The 18,938-nt window shown below is 42.1% G+C and overlaps 1 protein-coding gene across 6 annotated transcripts in view; it reads left to right on the forward strand.

The window, feature by feature from the left end:
• GCNT4 (glucosaminyl (N-acetyl) transferase 4) overlaps nt 1–18,938 on the forward strand; it is a 128,573-nt gene that overhangs the window by 17,441 nt on the left and 92,194 nt on the right. For 5 of the 6 annotated variants that reach the window (XM_019463004.2, XM_019463003.2, XM_019463006.2 and 2 more), the window contains exon 2: nt 7,532–11,262. In XM_019463004.2, the coding sequence (XP_019318549.1) occupies nt 7,533–8,897 (1,365 nt within the window). In that variant the 5' untranslated portion in view covers nt 7,532 and the 3' untranslated portion in view covers nt 8,898–11,262. Of the gene's footprint in view, nt 1–7,531; nt 11,263–18,938 lie in introns of those variants that run through there. The other variant, XR_008423829.1, reaches the window with a different exon arrangement.

An 18,938-nucleotide genomic window follows, 5' to 3' on the forward strand; every position in this document is an offset into this window, starting at 1 on the left:
CTTTGCCATCTTCTAGAACAATGAGAATGTAAGGTCATCTTACAGAAACTGGCCTTTCTGCTTTTTTTTTTTTTAACTTGTTTTATCTTTTATTTTTTTAAATTTACATCCAAATTAGTTAGCATATAGTGCAACAATGATTTCAGGAGTAGATTCCTTAGTGCCCCTTACCCATTTAGCCCATCCCCCCTCCCACAACCTCTCCAGTAACCCTCAGTTTGTTCTCCATATTTGTGAGTCTCTTCTGTTTTGTCCCCCTCCCTGTTTTCGTATTATTTTTGTTTCCCTTCCCTTATATTCATCTGTTTTGTCCCTTAAAGTCCTCATATGAGTGAAGTCATATGATGTTTGTCTTTCTCTAATTTCACTTAGCATAATACCCTCCACGTAGTTGCATCCACGTAGTTGCAAATGGCAAGACTACATTCTTTCTAATTGCCGAGTAATACTCCATTGTATATATATATACCACATTTTCTTTATGCATTCATCCATCGATGGACATTTGGGCTCTTTCCATAGTTTGGCTATTGTAGATAGTGCTGCTATAAACATGGGGGTGCATGTGTCCCTTTGAAACAGCACACCTGTATCCCTTGGATAAATGCCTAGTAGGGCAATTGCTGGGTCCTAGGGGAGTTCTATTTTTAGTTTTTTGAGGAACCTCCATACTGTTTTCCAGAGTGGCTGCACCAGCTTGCATTGCCACCAACAATGCAAAAGAGATCCTCTTTCTCCACATCCTCGCTAACATCTGTTGTTGCCTGAGTTGTTTATTTTAGCCATTCTGACTGGTGTGAGATAGTCTCTCATTGTGGCTTTAATTTGTATTTCCCTGATGATGAGTGATGTTGAGCATTTTTTCATGTGTCGGTTGGCCATCTGGATGTCTTCTTTGGAGAACTGTCTGTTCATGTCTTTTGCCCATTTCTTCCCTGGATTATTTGTTTTTTGGGTGTTATGTTTGATAAGTTCTTTATAGATTTTGGATACTAACCCTTTATCTGATATGTCATTTGCAAACATCTTCTCCCATTCTGTCAGTTGCCTTTTCGTTTTGCTGATTGTTTCCTTTGCTGTACAGAAGCTTTTGATTCTGATGAGGTCTCAGGAGTTAATTTTTGCTTTTGTTTCCCTTGCCTCTGGAGACATGTTGAGTAAGAAGTTGTGGCCTTTCTGCTTCTTTAGGAACTCGTAGGGTGCTGTGGGGGTGTTGAGGAAATGCATCCCGGCTGAGTCATCCTCCCACAAATGGTCTTACTTGAAAACTTTCTCTCGGTTTGGTGATGAGCATGTCATTAAAGGGAGAATCAATGACCTTATTGAAATCAAGGAGCTGCGGTAGAAGGACCTTAGCTTATTCAACTACATCAGGACTTTTTTTTTCTTTTTTTAATGAATTCATCTTTATATCAGTGTTCTTAAGTGACGATTCTGCTTTGGAAAACTTTAGGAAGAAACAAAATCCTGATATTTCTAAATCAATAAAGTCTTCAAATCCTATTTTTCATACTAACATGTATGGATATTACGTTTAAGAATTCGAAGGTGGCCCACAGAGAGAATATTCTTCATGTGGAGAGAAAGCTTTTTAAACTAGGTACTAATTCTCAGAGAGCCTGAACTCTCAGTGACTGACTGGTCACTACGAGAACAAGTAAATCAGTAAGTAGTCAGTGACGGGATATGAGACAAGAATAACTGCCGTCAGAGTTCCGTAAGATGAGCTGGCTTTCTTTTCCTTCGATGGATTCCATGGCTGGAAGACTGACTACTCTCATCAGTAGCACCTGGCTTGCCGCTGCCTCTGCCTGTAGGAATAGAATGAGCTCCTCCCCCAGTGTTCTTGCAGGCTGATTCTCCAGGTATATAATCCCTTAAACTGGGCGGAAGGTCTCAGGACTTGGCAATTTTATGTTCATCCCTGTTTCAGTTTTAGGACGGATCGGTAAGACATAGTAATGAGAAATTTCAGTCAAGGACTAAAACCATTGTGGAAACCTTTATGTTGTAAAAGACGGTATTACCTAGAAGGTTAAGAGTACATCTCTGGAGCAAGAGTCTCTGGGTTCAAGTTCCACGTGACGGGGATCCTAGCTCACCTTGGGGGACTTTCTTAATTACCACATGTTTCAGTCTCCTGTCTTGTAAAGAACCATAAAAGTAGTCCCTACCTCACTGACCCAATGAGGGGATTGCTACATGCAGAGGGCTCAGAACATGGCCCCAGGTAACACCTCTTTGTTCGGTGACTCTTCATTAATAATAATGATGGTATTAAATTAGTAAGGGGCACTACATGGAGGCATTCAGGCATTAATTCGAAAACATTGCATTTGTGTCAGAACTTTGGGGGGAAATAGAAAATAGATTTGAAAAAATAGGACAGTAAGCCATAGGTCTTGGGCAGGATTTTTAAAGAAGTCAGGAGGAGGAGGGTAGCTTAGGCCAGGTGAAGATGTTGATGAAGATGAAGCCAAAACCCCGCATTGGCCAAGTCACCGTCAGGACTGTGTTAAAGGGCTTTGCATGCGTTACCCCACTTACCTCAAAATCCCACAGGTAGTTGCTAGCATTAACGTACTTCTACTGATGTGGACACAGAGATGTGGAGACGTTGAGCAACTTGTCAAGGGTCCAGGCGGTCGGTAGGCTGTTCCTGAGCTGAAAGAGGGTCTCCTCTGAGCTGAAGTCCTGGCTGTGTGGCCGGAGGGTGAAACGTGTGTCGCAGGACCCTGCGTGGCTTCTGCTTTTTCCAGCTCAGCCCCTGAGCAAGGGCTTAGCTGTCGGCTGCTCCCTTAACGATGTTTCCAACTCCTACTTTGGCCAGAAAAGAGAAGGTCAACACTGTCTTCATTTCCGCGCATTCTGTGTAACGTACTAGAAAACCTAGAAAACTCGGAAAAAGTTTGGAGTCAGGCAAGCTGTGCACCTCTGCGGGGTGACCCCGTTCACATGCTGGGTCTCCTGACCCCTCGCAGCTGCTCCCCGCAATTCAGGAGGGGATTTGTCGTTCCCGTTTTGAGATAAGAAAACTGGGCTTCAGAGGTGAATTCGTTGGATTCGGTGTCCCTCCAGGGATTCAAGCCCGGGTCTGGGGCATCGTGAAGCCCGCATACTTTTTCTTCTCTCCCAAGTGCCCTGCTCTTGGACAGTCCTGGGTTTTGAAACTGCTGACTTAAGGAGAGTCCGTGGACGAGCTGCTAATGGCTGTGGCCACTTAGCCCTGACTACAGTTCTAACCACTTAGCTGAGTACACTTTGTGTGTGCCTGCTGTTTCTTTTAAGACTGTAATCAGCCCCTGGAAGGACTGGGAATAGAAGATGGTTTGGGGGAAAGGCTTCATTCAGCATCTTTGTTGGGCTTTTATTGAATTATCCAAACAGCTTGTTTCCGCTTCACTATAGCGATACCATGTCCTTTCCAGCCCTGTCTTCATTGCTAGGAACTCGTACCTATGTGGCAGTGAACTTGGCAGTGGGCCGGGCTTCCTTATTTGCCTGGCAGGTGGGTGGGCGCTCATTTGTATTGTAATTGTAAGACCACTTCCTGGCAGCAAAACCCCAGCCTGCTTCCTGCTCAGGGCCTGTAACAGGGAAGGAGCCAGGGTGGGGTGTTTGCAGAAGGTGGCCTTGCTGCCCTAGTCTCCTAGGAACCATATGGCCGGTAGAACTGGCAGCCTGGCACCCGTCAGCTCTCGTGAGCCATCAGGAGCTCGTTTCCATCCTCCAAACCTGAGGCTCGTGGGGACTCACGAGTTTGGGCTGCCGGTGGCAGGGAGGGGAGGAAGTGCCACAACAGGCAGGTGCCTGCCACTCCACCCCTTGCCCGCCTCTGTCCTCCGCAGCTCCTGACCGTGGATGTCACACACAGGTTCTGTCCAGGAAACAGCAGAGCAGAGGTCTCTAACCTCCTGCAGGCTTTTGTGCCCACAGATGTCCTGCTGACTTCTCACCAAAGCTGGGAAGAGGCCCACAGCCCTTTTCAGGATTTGACAGAAGCTTATTCACTTCCCCCTTTCGGACTTCTCACGTGGGGAAAGGAATGCATGTTTTTTTTCTTCCAAGATTTTATTTAAATTCCAGTTGGTTAACATAGAGTGTGGTATTGGTTTCGGGAGTAGAATTTAGTGATTCATCACTTCCATATAACACCCGGTGCTCATCATAACAAGTGCCCTCCTTAATGCCCATCACCCATTTAGCCCATCCCCCCGCCCAACAGCCCTACAGCAATCCTCGGCTTGTTCTCTGTCCTCAAGAGCCTCTTATGGTTTGCATCCCTCTCTGTTCTTATCTTATTTTTCCTTCTCTTATGTTCATCTGTTTTGTTTCCTAAATTCCTCATACGAGTGAAATCATGTGGTATTTATCTTTCTCTGACTAATTTCACTTAGCATAATATACTCTAGCGCCATCCACCTTGTTGCAAATGGCAAGATTTCATTCTTTTTGATCGCCGAGCAGTATTCCATCGTATGTATATACCACATCTCCTTTCAGTCAAAGGAATTTCTGGCCATGGTAAGCAAGGGGAGGGGTTTTACTTTGACCTGAGACAAGGTGGTATTGGAGGGCTACTGAGATCCCTTGACATCTAGGGCTGACCCGTAGACGTATGAGCTCTCCTCCTTAAAGATGCCCAGAGGAGGAAAGGAGAATCAGACAGCCAGATGCCTGGGCTGTCCCACTTCCCTCCCCTCGTTCCTTTAAAATTAACTCTCATCCCGGCTGGCGAAGCTCAGACGTGGAACTAGAACCAGTTCCCACAGGACTTCTCACAGCAAGCCTGCCACGTCTCCCTTCCACACATGCCCTGCCACCTGCCCTCTGTGGGCAGGCAGCCACGCCCGCTAGCCCAAATCGAACCGACTAGGCACCAGGCTGGAATCAGGAAGTGTGTGCTCCAGGTGTTCTCAGGAAGGACAGGGGAAGCGTGGGTACAGAGGAGCCCTTGAAAACGGGTGACAGGACAGGGAGCCAGCCTTTGCCTTTTTATGTAAGTGTGAAGATGATAGTTAAATGGTACATCATAAATGCCATGACAACTCTGGAAGACTTTGAAGACTCTTTAGAAATGTAAGGAGATTTTTTCATTTTACCACTATGGTATCAGGGGGAACTATTAACTGATGCTAAGTAGGGATCCCGTGGACCGGAAAAGACAAAGCAAAATTTTACTTTGGGTAAGATTCATTCTAATTCTAGCCATTTATGTACGCTCCTTCCTATGTATGAGTAATTGCCATGAACTAGGACCATGATGAGATAGATTGATTTGGGATTGATGAATCTTCGGAATCCAACTTTATCACAACACCTGCTTCTAAACATGTGCTCCAACTTCTGAAGAAACTTGTTGCCCTGTGCATGGGGAGTCAGTTTTCCCACGCTCTGTAAGAACTGGCAGGAACATTGGCCTTGAGCCGGTGTGGATGGAACCCTACTCGTTTTGCTTCAGAGGAGAAGCCTGAGACCTAACAAAGGGACCCAGAGCCATGAGCCTAACGGGGATTCCGTGACCTGGGGGCTGATTCAGCTAATGAGAATGGAGAAGAAGGGATGGAATTGGGCGTATTTATGAGATGTCTTGTTAATGTGGACGTGAGGGAAAGGAAAGAGTCATATGACCCTCCAGTTTCAAGCCTGGGTCATTGAATGGGTGGTGTCACCATAAACTGACACAGAAAACACAGGCGAGGTGAAGATGTCAGATTCAGTTTTGGACTCAGCTGGGTGCCTGTGGGATATCTAGTGGAGATGTGGATATGACCGTCAAGCAACTGGATGTTCATGTCAGAAGCTTGGGCAGCAGGTGAGGACTGGAGATAAAGGTGTTGGCAATGTGTGTGTGGACATCAGCATCCAGAGGGCTAGGGAGAGTGTGCACGAGAAGAGCAGTGAGCTGAAGTAGGGTGCTGGGGAAACCCGAGGAGAGGCTGCGAGGTGGCTGGGGAGGACCAGGTTCTGCAGGACAGTCTGTTGTCCATAAGGTGTTGTTCTGTAACAAGAGTGATTCAAACAAAGTGAGTGAGGGCATGACCTTCCCAGGAGAGCTAGTTCAATTCATCTGAACTACAAAAATAAATGAGGTTCAGATTGCTTGTTAATTCTAAGACACTTGGGAACAATGATTATGTCCTCATCTAAGATTTATTGAGATGTGTTAGGAAATTGCACTTGGGGCCCTCAGACCTCTCAGTTCTCAGGATTTGAACCTCTTTGAAGCAGCTCTGTGAACTCAGCTGGCCCTCCTGTCCTCAAGCCTTGCAATAGCACCCCCCCCCTTCCTGCTGCTCCCAAAATAAACTCATCTGTGCCCTCACTTGATTAGCCTGTTTTTATCTGAAAAAAAAAAAAAAAAGTGGTATAATCATTTTTTTTAATTCAAGTACAAAAGGATATTCACGGATAAGTACATCTCCCTCCTACCCGGGCCCCTAACCCTCCACCCTCTCCCACCCCACCCTGCAAAGCAGCTCCCATTCCCCATGTCGAGTCTCCATAGTATCCTTCAGGAAATAGCCAGCCAGCTGCCTTTTCATAAATAAAGTTTTATTAGAACACAACCATGCCCTCTCATTGATGTGTTATCTGTGGCTGCTTTCCCACTCCAGTGGCAGAGTCGAGTACTTGTGACAGGGAAAGAAAAGTTTGCCAACGTGTGCTCTTTTTCTGTAGATACGGTTTGTATCATCTTTTTTTTGACACACATGTGAGTGCACTAAACACAGTTATGCATTTTCCTTATTTCCATTTCACAGTATATCCTGGAAATTGTTCCACATGGGCACATGCAGGTTTTGTCTCCAGCTTTTTCACATAGTATGGATGTAATTAATCCATACCTCAGGTGGCAGAGGGGATAAGGGAGGGGGTCTCTTCTTATAAGGGCACTAATCCATTCATGAGGGACCCACCCTCGTGTTCTAATTACCTCCCAAAGCCCCGCCTCCTAATGTCATTACCCTGGGGCTTAGCTTTCAACCTATGAATTTGGGGAGGGACATAAACATTCAGTCTATAGCAGTGGGGTTCACTGGGTTCTTCCCGTCTGACTTCAGATCTATATCTAATAAGGATCTGAAGGTAGAATCAAGATGGATGTTACTTTTAGGCTCAGTGGGCCATTTGCATCTCTGATGACCCCTTGATGACCTCTAACTCTGTAGACCTCCGCCCAAACCAGAGTACTCTCTCCCCAAATACTCTAAGTAGAAATGCAGACAGTGAAAGTTACATAGTACCTATATTTTAGGTGCTTACATTATTTGCCTTTATTTGGTAACAATGTCTCTCAATTTAGGTATAGTTAACACAGCATACCACAAAATACCACCATTCTGTGTGTTCTCACTTCCTGATTTCTGGATCCTCTTATAAGGGTGAGAACCTTGTTTTATTTACCTCTGGGCCCAGCCTTCTGCCTGGCATGTGGAAGGTACCCAGTGAATGTCGATTGAACTGAACTAATGGCCTCTTAGTTGTCTTTCTCTTATTCCACCTGAATTATTCCTTTTCCTTCTTACAGAATGAAGACATTCAAATGCTGTTTTAAATACCCAGCACAGCAGAAAGTTTTCGTCTTATTTTTAACTCTATGGCTGTTCTCCCTGTTGAAGCTTCTAAATGTGAGGAGACTCCTCTTCCCTCAAAGAGGCATTTACTTGGTTGAATACTCCCTGAGTACCTCACCTTTTGTAAGAAACAGATACACCAATGTTAAGAATGAAATCAGGTACGAAGTTAACTGTTCAGGTGTCTATGAACAGGCACCTTTGGAAATTGGCAAGAGTCTGGAAATAAGAAGGAGAGAAATCATCGACTTGGATGATGAGGATGTCGTGGCAATAACCAGTGATTGTGACATTTATCAGACCCTAAGAAGGTACCATCAAAAGCCTGTTTCAAGGGAGGAGAAAAGCTTCCCGATAGCCTATTCTTTGGTTGTTCATAAAGACGCAATTATGGTTGAAAGACTAATCCATGCTATATACAACGAGCACAATATTTACTGCATCCATTATGACTATAAGTCACCTGATACCTTCAAAGTTGCCATGAACAATTTAGCTAAGTGCTTCTCCAATGTTTTCATTGCCTCCAAAATAGAGACAGTACAATATGCACACATTTCCAGACTCCAAGCTGATTTAAATTGCTTGTCAGACCTCCTGAAGTCTTCGGTTCAGTGGAAATATGTTATCAATCTGTGTGGGCAAGATTTTCCTTTGAAGTCAAATTTTGAATTAGTGTCAGAGCTGAAGAAACTCAATGGGGCAAATATGTTAGAAACGGTAAAACCCCCTAACAGTAAAATGGAAAGATTCACTTACCACCATGAACTAAGACAGGTGCCTTATGAATATGTGAAGCTACCAATAAGGACAAACATCTCCAAGGAAGCCCCCCCTCATAACATTGAGATATTTGTTGGAAGTGCTTATTTTGTTTTAAGTCGAGCGTTTGTTAAATATATTTTCAACAACTCCCTCGTTAAGGACTTTTTTGCCTGGTCTAAAGATACGTACTCACCTGATGAACATTTTTGGGCTACCTTAATTCGGATACCAGGAATACCTGGGGAGATTTCTAGGTCAGCCCAGGATGTGTCTGACTTACAGAGTAAGACCCGCCTTGTCAAATGGAATTATCATGAAGGCCTTTTGTATCCCCGTTGTACTGGCTCCCACCTTCGAAGTGTGTGTATCTACGGAGCAGCGGAATTAAGGTGGCTTATAAATGACGGACATTGGTTTGCTAATAAATTTGATTCTAAGGTGGACCCTGTCTTGATTAAATGCCTGGCAGAAAAGCTTGAAGAACAGCAGAGAGAATGGATTACTTTGTCTTCAAAAAAGTTATTCGTGGCTAAAAGTCCCATAATCACATCATGATAAAATCATAACAGAAAGAAGCTATCTGATAAATGGAGCCAATATGGAACTGTGTGCTATACTATGCCCACTACCATGTGAGCTTAACCTTCTCATAGTTGGAGAGGTGTCCAAAATGCCACACATAAGGCAAAATGACCTAGGCTTTGATGACAGTAAGACTGCACTTGGTCGGGTGATTTTTATGTTTGTTTTTCCTTGTAATCTTATGGAGCTACATCAGAGATTGAGTTATATGATGCCCTCAAGGCTTACCCTAACCACACTTAATACTTTAAGTTTTCCACATAGCCATCAGGATTCTACCGAAAAGGTGTTGGCGTGTGCGATAATCACATAACTTTTTAAACCCCCAGTTTCAGAGGACTGTTTAAGTATAGTGACCAACTCTCCTCTTGTCTCTTAATTCAGCTCCCTAGACTTTTTTTAGCCTTTAGAATATTACACGGAGAGGGGCACCTGGGTAGCTCAGTTGGTTGAGCGTCTGACTTTGGCTCAGGTCAAGATCTCATGGTTGGTTCATGGGTTCGAACCCCTCTGTCAGTGCAGAGCCTGCTTGGGATTCTCTCTCTCCCTCCCTCTGTCTCCCTGTCTCTCTGCCCCCTGCCCTGCTCATGCTCTCTCTCTCAAAAATAAAAAAATTAAAATTAAAAAAAAAAAAAAGAATATTAGAAGGAGAAACCACTACCTCAGGAAAGCTCAAAGAATGTCCAGTTTCCTGTTTGCCAAAGCATAATTTACCTATTAGTGCCTCACTCTTTCAATTCGGAGTCACAAGACTCTGTCAGTGGGGCATTTATAGTGTATGAATGTTGGGGAGGTTGGGTGGGGGGGAGGGGATTGGGACAGGTGGTGCCTGAAGAGAAACAAGGGGATTTGCAGGATTTTTGCATCATCGTACACAACGATTTCATGAATGGTCTCCTTTTTTTAGTTCAATTATTTCTTTAAAACACATTTATTGATGAAAAATAAGAACTTGGTTAGTAGTTCTAAATGTCACACTCCTGAACGTTAAACCTAAGTCTTCTAGTTCATAGATTATCATTAAAAGTAGGGTTTTTTTTTTTTTTTACAGTGGAATTGTTATAATTTTCTTTTATGGAACCATTAAGCTAAGAGCCACTGAATTTTCTCAAAAAGAGTGTATAAAATATGACAGCTTTCTATATTAACTATTATGGTCATTTAAAATTCCTGCTTACATCTCCAATAACTATCCAAATAGAATCTAGACTTAAATGATAAAACCTCTAAGTTCACTGAAGTCTTCTCAGCTTAGATACAGAGAGAGAAAAAGTTAATTTTCTTAAGGACATAGCAAGAATTTTCACTAATGGTATTTTGTAAAACATACTCCTTAGAAAACTACCACAACGAATCAAATATACATCTATCTCAATGTAGCTATGTTGTGCTTGAGTTGAAATGGGACAGGAGCAGAGTCTTGAGAACAGGCTGTAATATTTTTACGTCTCTTGGAAAATCATGGAGCTCATGTAAAAATTTTTTCCTGATCTTATGTTTCTTTTTTTTTTTTTTTTTTTTGATCTTATGTTTCAATGTCGGCCGCAGAATCTATGTATTTTAATATTTTCTAAAATGTCTGTGTTCTCCATGTGAAATGCACTTTCCTTGTTTTCAAGTATATGATACTGACTGCCAAGTGGGATCACTATTCTCCCTTTCTTCTTCTCTGGAACTCATTGTTCTTCCTCCCCCTCCCCCCACTCCAAATTACTTCATTCTTCAGAAAACTGTGACCAAGCCCCTGTTCTTAAAAATAAGTTACCCTTGGACAGAGCTAAGTTCTGCAGAAGATACTTAACCATTTGTTAGCATGTGTGACTGTGACAAGCTAAGTCACTTTCTATGAGCCTCAGGTTTCCTGATCTTTAAAGTGAACACTTGGATGCTTACCCTGGCTTCCTCACACGTGTGTGTGTGTGTGTGTGTGTGTGTGTGTGTGTGTGAATCAACTGAAATATGTGAACTGGTTTGAAAATGGAGACAAACTATTGACAATAAATATCAGAGAGTAGTCTTATTACAAGGCAAAACAGAGATCCAACCCCATTGTGAAAGTTAACCCTTTACCTTTTCTGGAAAACCTCTGAAATATAAAAGAAGCCACATTTGCAGGAGCAACTTCTGTAAATGAATCCAGGTACAAAGAAACCCCTGTCACCACATCTGGGGTTCTTTTTAAGCCAATATGATTAGAAGATTGATCCCGTGTCTTGGATGGAGGTTAGGGGTAGAAATGTTTTTCCTACCTTCTAGTCTTAAATACACAAGTTCTCAACAGACAGCTTGGTTTTTATGGCTTTGGTCATCAGAATAAATGTAAAGGCTGAAAACTCGATCTCCTTGTCCCGTGTCTTGCCTCTTGGTGACAAATGATTCTATCCCCTGTTTATTGGGAAATTTTCCAGTTGTTAATCACTTTCACACCATATCCACATGAAACATGCCACCACAAAGAGATGACAGCACCTTGTTTTCCCCAGTGACACATTTCCCATGATTCAGTTCAACATTTCAGGGGGCTTGTCTGGTCATCTCTTTTGCCTTGGGAATCCTACAGTTTCCTTATAGGCCTTCAAACCTCCTTCAGACCTGACTCTCCCCTAAAACCTTTTGGTATGATTTTTCCTGCTCTAGAGAATGTTCTACAGTCTGTGTTTTATAATCATTCTTTGCATAGTATTTATTGAATCTAGATTCTAAGTTGTTTGGCAATGAGACCAGGACTTGAAGTTTGTAAGTTGTATTAGATATTAGAAAGAGCTACCAAAATATATCTACATTATGTGAATAATCTACTCTAACATTATAATATTTAAAGATCAATGTTGCTGCTATTTTTAATGTTTTGGCTATTCTAAGTAAAAAAATATATATATACACATATATGTAAATATATATATATATGTATATATATATATATATATATGTTTAAATTTGCAGAGTTAAATATGAAGATTTCTCTTGCCTTCCAGAATGTGAATGTTATACATACATATATATATATTTTTGACATATTTCCTGAAAACAAAAAGACAGTCTTCTTTGTGAATGTAAAGTGAATGTCCTATGTGTATGTTACAGCTGTTTGTGTTATTGTTTTTTACCATTTTGAAAAGCATATTTCCCATTCTGTGAGTTTTAAATAGATTGGTATTGCATTTTGGTATTGTGCGGCTGGTAGATGTTAATTCTCTGGTATTATAAAATAAAAATGTGCTCCAAAAGCCGAATCCCTGGAATTTATTTTTTTAATGTTTATTTATTTTTGAGAGAGAGAGAGCGGAAGATGGGCAGAGAGAGAAGGAGACAGAGGATCTCAAGCAGCATCTGTGCCGACCACAGAGAGCCCAATGCCGAACTCTAACTCACAAACCACAAGATCATGACCTGAGCCAAAGTCAGATGCTTAACCGCCTAGCCACCCAGGTGCCCCCAAGTCCCTGGAATTTATATTTCCTTTCTCTGCCTGTGCTGGCTCCTCACAAAGACTCTTTCAGTTTATGACACTTGCCCAGTATTTGAAGAGCAAGTTAATTTCACTCAGAGTAAAAGAATTCAGCGTGTGGATTATACACAAAATACGGGCACACAAACTTGAGTTGTTTTCCAGGATCTCTGTCTTCATTCTCCTTCAGACTGACTTCTCCTCCAAGATTAATGATCTAGACAAGTATTCGTGTTTGCTTGATGACTTTATGGATTTTAGTTCTTTTTTAAATTTTTTTAAATGTTTATTCATTTTTTGAGAGAGAGAGAGAGAGACAGAGCATGAGTGGGGGAGGGGCAGAGAGAGAGGGAGACACAGAATCCCAAGCAGGCTCCAGGCTCCGAGCGGTCAGCACAGAGCCCAATGCGGGACTCAAACCCACAAACCGTGAGATCATGACCTGAGCCAAAGTCGAACGGTTAACCAACTGAGCCACCTAGGAGCTCTTGGAAGTTAGTTTTTAATACAGTAGGTTGAGGTTCTTCATCTCAGGTTCTTCAGTTCCTGGAAAATCAAGACGCTTTTTCTTTCTTTACCAGGACTCCTGCCTTGGTGTGAGTCCCCTTGACTGTGGTTCCACCAGGCCCTCAGGCTTGGTTGGCTGCCTATTCCTGATGAACTGCCCCTCTGTTCTGGATAATGCCATTCCTAACCCTACTAAGCTAAGGACTACTTGTTGTTGCTGATTGCTATGCCTTCCAACCACTCTGAAAATCCCAGTGGCCAGTTTTCCTCTGTCACCCTTTCTAAAGCTGTAACTGTCACCAACCTCCCTAGCTGGCAAGGAGTATAAATGTCATTGTCACAAATTACAATCTAGCTCAAGGAGTAAGGCCATTTTGGGAATTTTCTACATAATAAAAATTAAATCTACTCTTAACCTATGGTTAATTCTTTGTCTTGCCAAGCTGGACAACCATACAAATCCATAGCAATGTCATGGAAGGATTTGGACTTCTTTCAGTAGTGGTTCCATAATTAGTTCCATATTTTTTTATTCCCTTTGGGGTCTACAAATCTACATATAACCTAGGACAACTGGCTTCTCATTTCATGAAACTGATTATGGGGACACCCTGGCAGGAGAGAGAGCAGATGATTGCAAATTTATTCTCACTACTGGAAAAATATTCCTACGAGGATGTGTAATGAACAGCTTGAGCTTTGCTTTGGAGACAGATAATCAGTGTGTCAAATTGTATGGGTGTGTAAAAACCACAGGAAGACTATCTGCCTGGCCTCAGGTGTAGCCTTCACGATAGAGCAGCAGAGCCCTTCCTGGGAACCCCTGGCACTGAATCATGGAGAAGACAGACAGACAGAAGAGAATTTGACGAAAAATTATGGTCAGTGATTGGGTGAATTTATCTTACTTTTTTTGTTGTCATTGCTGCCATTGCTCCTTATAGAATAAAGGAAATTTAAACAGAAACCCTTTGTATTCATAATTCTAACATCCTGACCAAACCATTATAGTTCTCGGAATACCTCTCCTACCTTATCCATATACATATACGCTTTTTGTCTCTCTTCCCACCAATGTATTTGCAAACACTTTCCCATGCTGCTGCATGATCATTATGGCTGTCTAATGGTCATACCATAATTCACTCAGCCCTTCCTTTGTTACAGGACATTTGGATTGTAAATTACTTTTTTTTTCCCTTTGCTGTCATAGATAACAGTGCTGTGCTTTATACATATAGCTTCTCCTTTCCTTGAATTACTTTCCGAAAAAGAATTACAGTTCTGAAGAGAATGGATATTTTTTTTCTGATTGCTTTTCATATGTTATAAATCACCCTGTCAAAGAATTGCATAGGACATTTGGTTGGTATATATCAAACATAGCCTCAACCTATGTGAAATAAACTGTATTTGGGGTGCCTGGGTGGCTCAGTTGGTTGAGCATTCAACTTCAGTTCAGGTCATGATCTCATGGTTCAGGAGTTTGAGACCCGTGTTGGGCTCTGTGCTGACAGCTCAGAACCTGGAGCTTGCTTTGGATTCTGTGTCTCCCTCTCTCTCTGTCCCACCCCTGCTCACACCCTCTCTCTTTCTCTCTCAAGAATAAATAAACATTAAAAAAATTTTTTTAAAAAGAAGTCAACTGTATTTATTTATTCTGATAAATGACTATTGTGATTTTCAAAGTAGCAAAGACCTTTATCTAAAGCAAGGAGGCAGCCGTTCCTCTAACAGATCAAAGAAGGTGTTTTAATGTATGGTTAGTGAAGTGCTCGTTCAGAATAATATTCTCAAAACTTTGCCTTTGATGATGAACTCTGTTCCAGGACGGCTCTCAAGGGTGCCAGTTCCTTCTAGTACTCGTTCTCCTTGGCTCCTGTGTTTTTTGTGTTTTATTTTTTTTTATTCTGAGCAACAACATAACCGTTATTTCCCATCCCTTTCAACTAGGGATGGCAGATAAGAAAAAGCAAAAGTTATTGGGTGGGGCATCTGAGAATACACTTTAAAGATGCCTTACTTAGTTTGCCTTCCCTCCACCTCCCTTGCTTTTCCTACTGTCTAGAATGTGTTTGTAATAGCTGGAATCTCAGCAGCCATTTTAAAACCATGCGGATGCAAGTTCTATAGCAAGGAGAGAAAAATAATACAACATTTGAACCATCCAAGACCACCTATCTCGTCTTCTTTTATGGGTGATACATACTCTGAGCTACTGTGACCTCAGCTCTCCATTCCTAACAGTGGAGCATGATCCCTAACTTACGGTGTTTCCGAGGACAATGGTTTTCAAACTTTAGTCTGTAGCAGAATCATTTAGAGGCTTGTTAAAATACAAATTGCTCCCCCTCTGCCCTCTTCACTCTTTCATGAAGTGGAGTGGTGGATGGAGAGGAGAATTTGCTGATGCTGTTCTAACCCCCACTTTGAGAACCACTTGTAGGATATCTTTCCTGAAATTATTTCTTTACATGAGAAACATTTGGCCAAGTTAGCATATAGAAAGCACCAAATATTACGATAAGCACACGTACCTCAAGATCCTAAAAAGCTGTGATCAGAAGTTCAGAAATAGATTATATGCTCTGCCCTATATGCTGTCTCTACGTTGTTGAAGAGGTGGTTATCTATTTATATTCTATACCTATATCATCTATATCTATCTACATCTATATCTATCTATTGTTAAAGGGGGGGGGGGGAGTGTGTGAGTGGGGAAGGGGAGAGAGAGAGAGAAAGAGAATCCTAAGTAGGATCCAGGCTCCATGCAGAAACCCACTCTACCTATTTTTAATTATGACCAAAGTTGATATATTTCCATAACTACAGGTCCTCCTAAAATTATTTTCAACCACATTGCTGCCTTATTTGTGACTATTTTATAAAATGTAACAAAAAAACAAATGAACTTTGGGGGTGTAGGTAACCTGAAAATTTTGTTAATGTTTATTTATTTTTGAGAGAGAACAAGTCAGGGGGGTAGAGGCAGAAATAGAGGGAGAGACAGAGAATCCCAAGCAGGCTACGTGCTGTCAGCACAGAGCCTGATGTGGGGCTCAAACCCATGAGGTGCAAGATCATGACCTGAGCTGAAATCAAGAGTCGGACAGACACTTAACCAACCGAGCCACCCGGGAACCCCAACCTGAAATTATTGTGGTGAAGTCTCAAATTCAGAGTTGTGTGTTAACTCTCTTAACAATGTGTGCTGCTGAGGCAGACTACCCAGATGGACTATTTCATGAGCATTTCAATGTAACCGTCTTAAAAAATTTAAAAATATTGAAACAGCCATATTATTCTAACTCTTCACTGTTTCAAGCTACTATAGGAATGCCAAAGCAAAATAGATTCAGAGTTATATGTCATCCTATAAATGTTTCTAAGTTTTTACTTTAGCCATGGGTGGAAACTCAAAAAAAAAAAAAAAAAATTGGCCAGAGAAAACTCAGAAAAATGTATCCGTCTAAGGGAAACTAGCTCCTACTTTTATTTGAGTATTTCCCACTGGGGCGCCTGGGTGGCTCAGTCGGTTAAGCGGCCGACTTCAGCTCGGGTCATGATCTCGTGGTCCGTGAGTTCGAGCCCCGCGTTGGGCTCTGTGCTGACAGCTCAGAGCCTGGAGCCTGTTTCAGATTCTGTGTCTCCCTCTCTCTGACCCTCCCCCGTTCATGCTCTGTCTCTCTCTGTCTCAAAAATAAATAAACGTTTAAAAAAAAAAAAAAGAGTATTTCCCACTGTTTTAAACAGCAACGTGGAACAGGTAATTTTCATGGCAGTAAGTGTGGCCCATGATTTCATTTACTCTTACTGGATATTAATTCTTTTTTATTCAGGGTAATCTTCGATCCAGCTTTATAGGTAGTTTCCCCAATTGTCATTGGGAAGGCCACCTCCACAGGAAACCGGGGATCCCGCGTGGAAAGAAGGGAAGTGGATCCTTGGAGCGATGATGAAGGGCTATCCCAGGATGGGAGCTAGGTGCCAGGAAGGGTGGCATCCCGTTCACGCTGGAGTAGGCCAGAAAGCTTCAGATATTTCTTCAGGAAGATGAAGATATAGAGACCTCATAAGTCTGAATGTATTTGTTTAGAGGCAAATTAGACCAAGTGGAGAATGAGGGACTGAATGTCTATGGGAAACATTTATAAGAAGAAAGAAGAAGAACAGAAAGTTGAGTAGCTGTGACTGTGACTCAGTTGGACATACTGTTTACACAGTCATGACCAGATAATGTTAATCATGTAATATTTAATGTGTGAATTTTAAATATTGATCTCATCAATAGGGTCTGAGAGAATTTATTATGAATTTGGGGGGATAGAAAGGATGAATATGTGGAGTGGGAAGTGTGGGTGTGTGTGTGAAAGGTTTTATCTCCCATGCTAGGAATCAAGAGATCATGCCTAAAACTGAAAAATCAAGCCTAGCAATACAAAAATGCCATTTAGATAGGTCGAAATAAAACCGAAAGAACCAATGCAGAGAGGTGAAACTAGTTGCCACTGGGGAAGGGAAATGGGGGAAGAAATGGAAACTGCTACGCTTTTTTGCAACAAAGTTTGCGACCACCTGTATAAACTTTCAAATAAAAACTGGAAAAAAGCCAATTAAGCAACCAGGAAGGAAAAAGACATGATCTGTAAGCAACTTTTCTTATAATCTAATAGCTAGTGCAAATAACCAGAGACCTCATAAGAGTGGCTATCACATCTGTCTGTGCAGCCCTCCTCCCTCCCCGAATCTTCAGAAAACAGTCCTCCTGGCTACTGAACGAGCCGGCACAGCCCCCCGCCCCCCCCCCCCCCCACCATAGCCATAGTGATTGTCTACTGAGTGGACCAATTAGGCTACTTGGGGTTCCTGGGACTTTCCAAATTCCTGTCAGGGGATTAGAACCTCTTATACCTGAAAAGAAAGCAGAGAGGCTGACCCATATTTCCAAAAGAAAAAGAGATAGATAGATAGATAGATCGATAGATAGATGATAGACAGACCTCTTGTTTGTCTCTAATCGTAAAAACCCAAGGATATAGGCACATGAGCCATGGGCAGCTCCGAACCCCACCTGGACAAGTTTGTATCAGCCAATGAAGTCAATGTGCCACAAGGAACAGAGAAGAAATAGAGAAGGAGAGAAAGGATCCTCAAAGTATCGAAGGTGCTAAATCCCATCTTTCTTGAGACCAGCTGCAGCCTGCCCTCTGGTCAGTTAGCCCAATTAAAGCCTTCCTTTTGTTTGTTTAAACAAGACCGGTTTGAGTTTCTTTCAGCTGTAGGCGTAAAGAATAAGAATATACAGTTGAATGCCACCAAACAAAACTGTAAAATAATTTTACTATGGGAAATTTCGAACAAACACAAAAGTAGAGAGAATGGCATGATAAATCCTCATTACCCAGCCTCACGTTTACTAACATTGCGACCATCTTGTTCCATCTGCCTATCCCTCCACCCTGTTTTCCCCAGAAATATTTTTAAAAGAAAATCCCAGACATCATAACACTTCCCTTAGAGATATGCAGTCTGCCTGTGCTTTACGCTCTGGTCCTTGTGAGCAGGAAAGTGCCGGACACACTCCTGTTCTGTCCATGTTTGAGGTATTTGCAATTGCTGCTTTTATAAGTCAAAGGAGGGCAAATACTGGCAATGTTTGATGGTCTTACCTGATACTTCCATATGAATCTAAGTGTTAAGGACTCTTTTTTTTTTTTTTTTTTTTTTTTTTTTTAACATAACTACCAGGTCATTACCCCACCTAACAAAATTAACAATTCTTTAATATGTAACACTGAGTCCATTTTCAAAATTTACCAGCTACGTCTTTGTAGCCACCATGTTGCAATCCGGATCCAGACAAGGTCTGCACATTAATTTGTTAAAAATAATTCTTTGGAGAGATCTTCAAGATGGGGGCAGTGGTGGCTATTTCCGTGGGCTCTGGGCTTAGAAGGCCTGCCAAGGACACTGCATCTTGTAGTGATTCTTGGGGCCACGGGTACCAGGAAACCCCCTGACGTTGTAGCTAGGCCAACCCCTCGGTGGCGAAATCGTCA

The sequence above is a fragment of the Panthera pardus genome, unplaced genomic scaffold (assembly GCF_024362965.1).
Source record: "Panthera pardus isolate Hobbes unplaced genomic scaffold, ASM2436296v1 HiC_scaffold_2, whole genome shotgun sequence".
Classification (NCBI taxonomy): domain Eukaryota; kingdom Metazoa; phylum Chordata; class Mammalia; order Carnivora; family Felidae; genus Panthera; species Panthera pardus.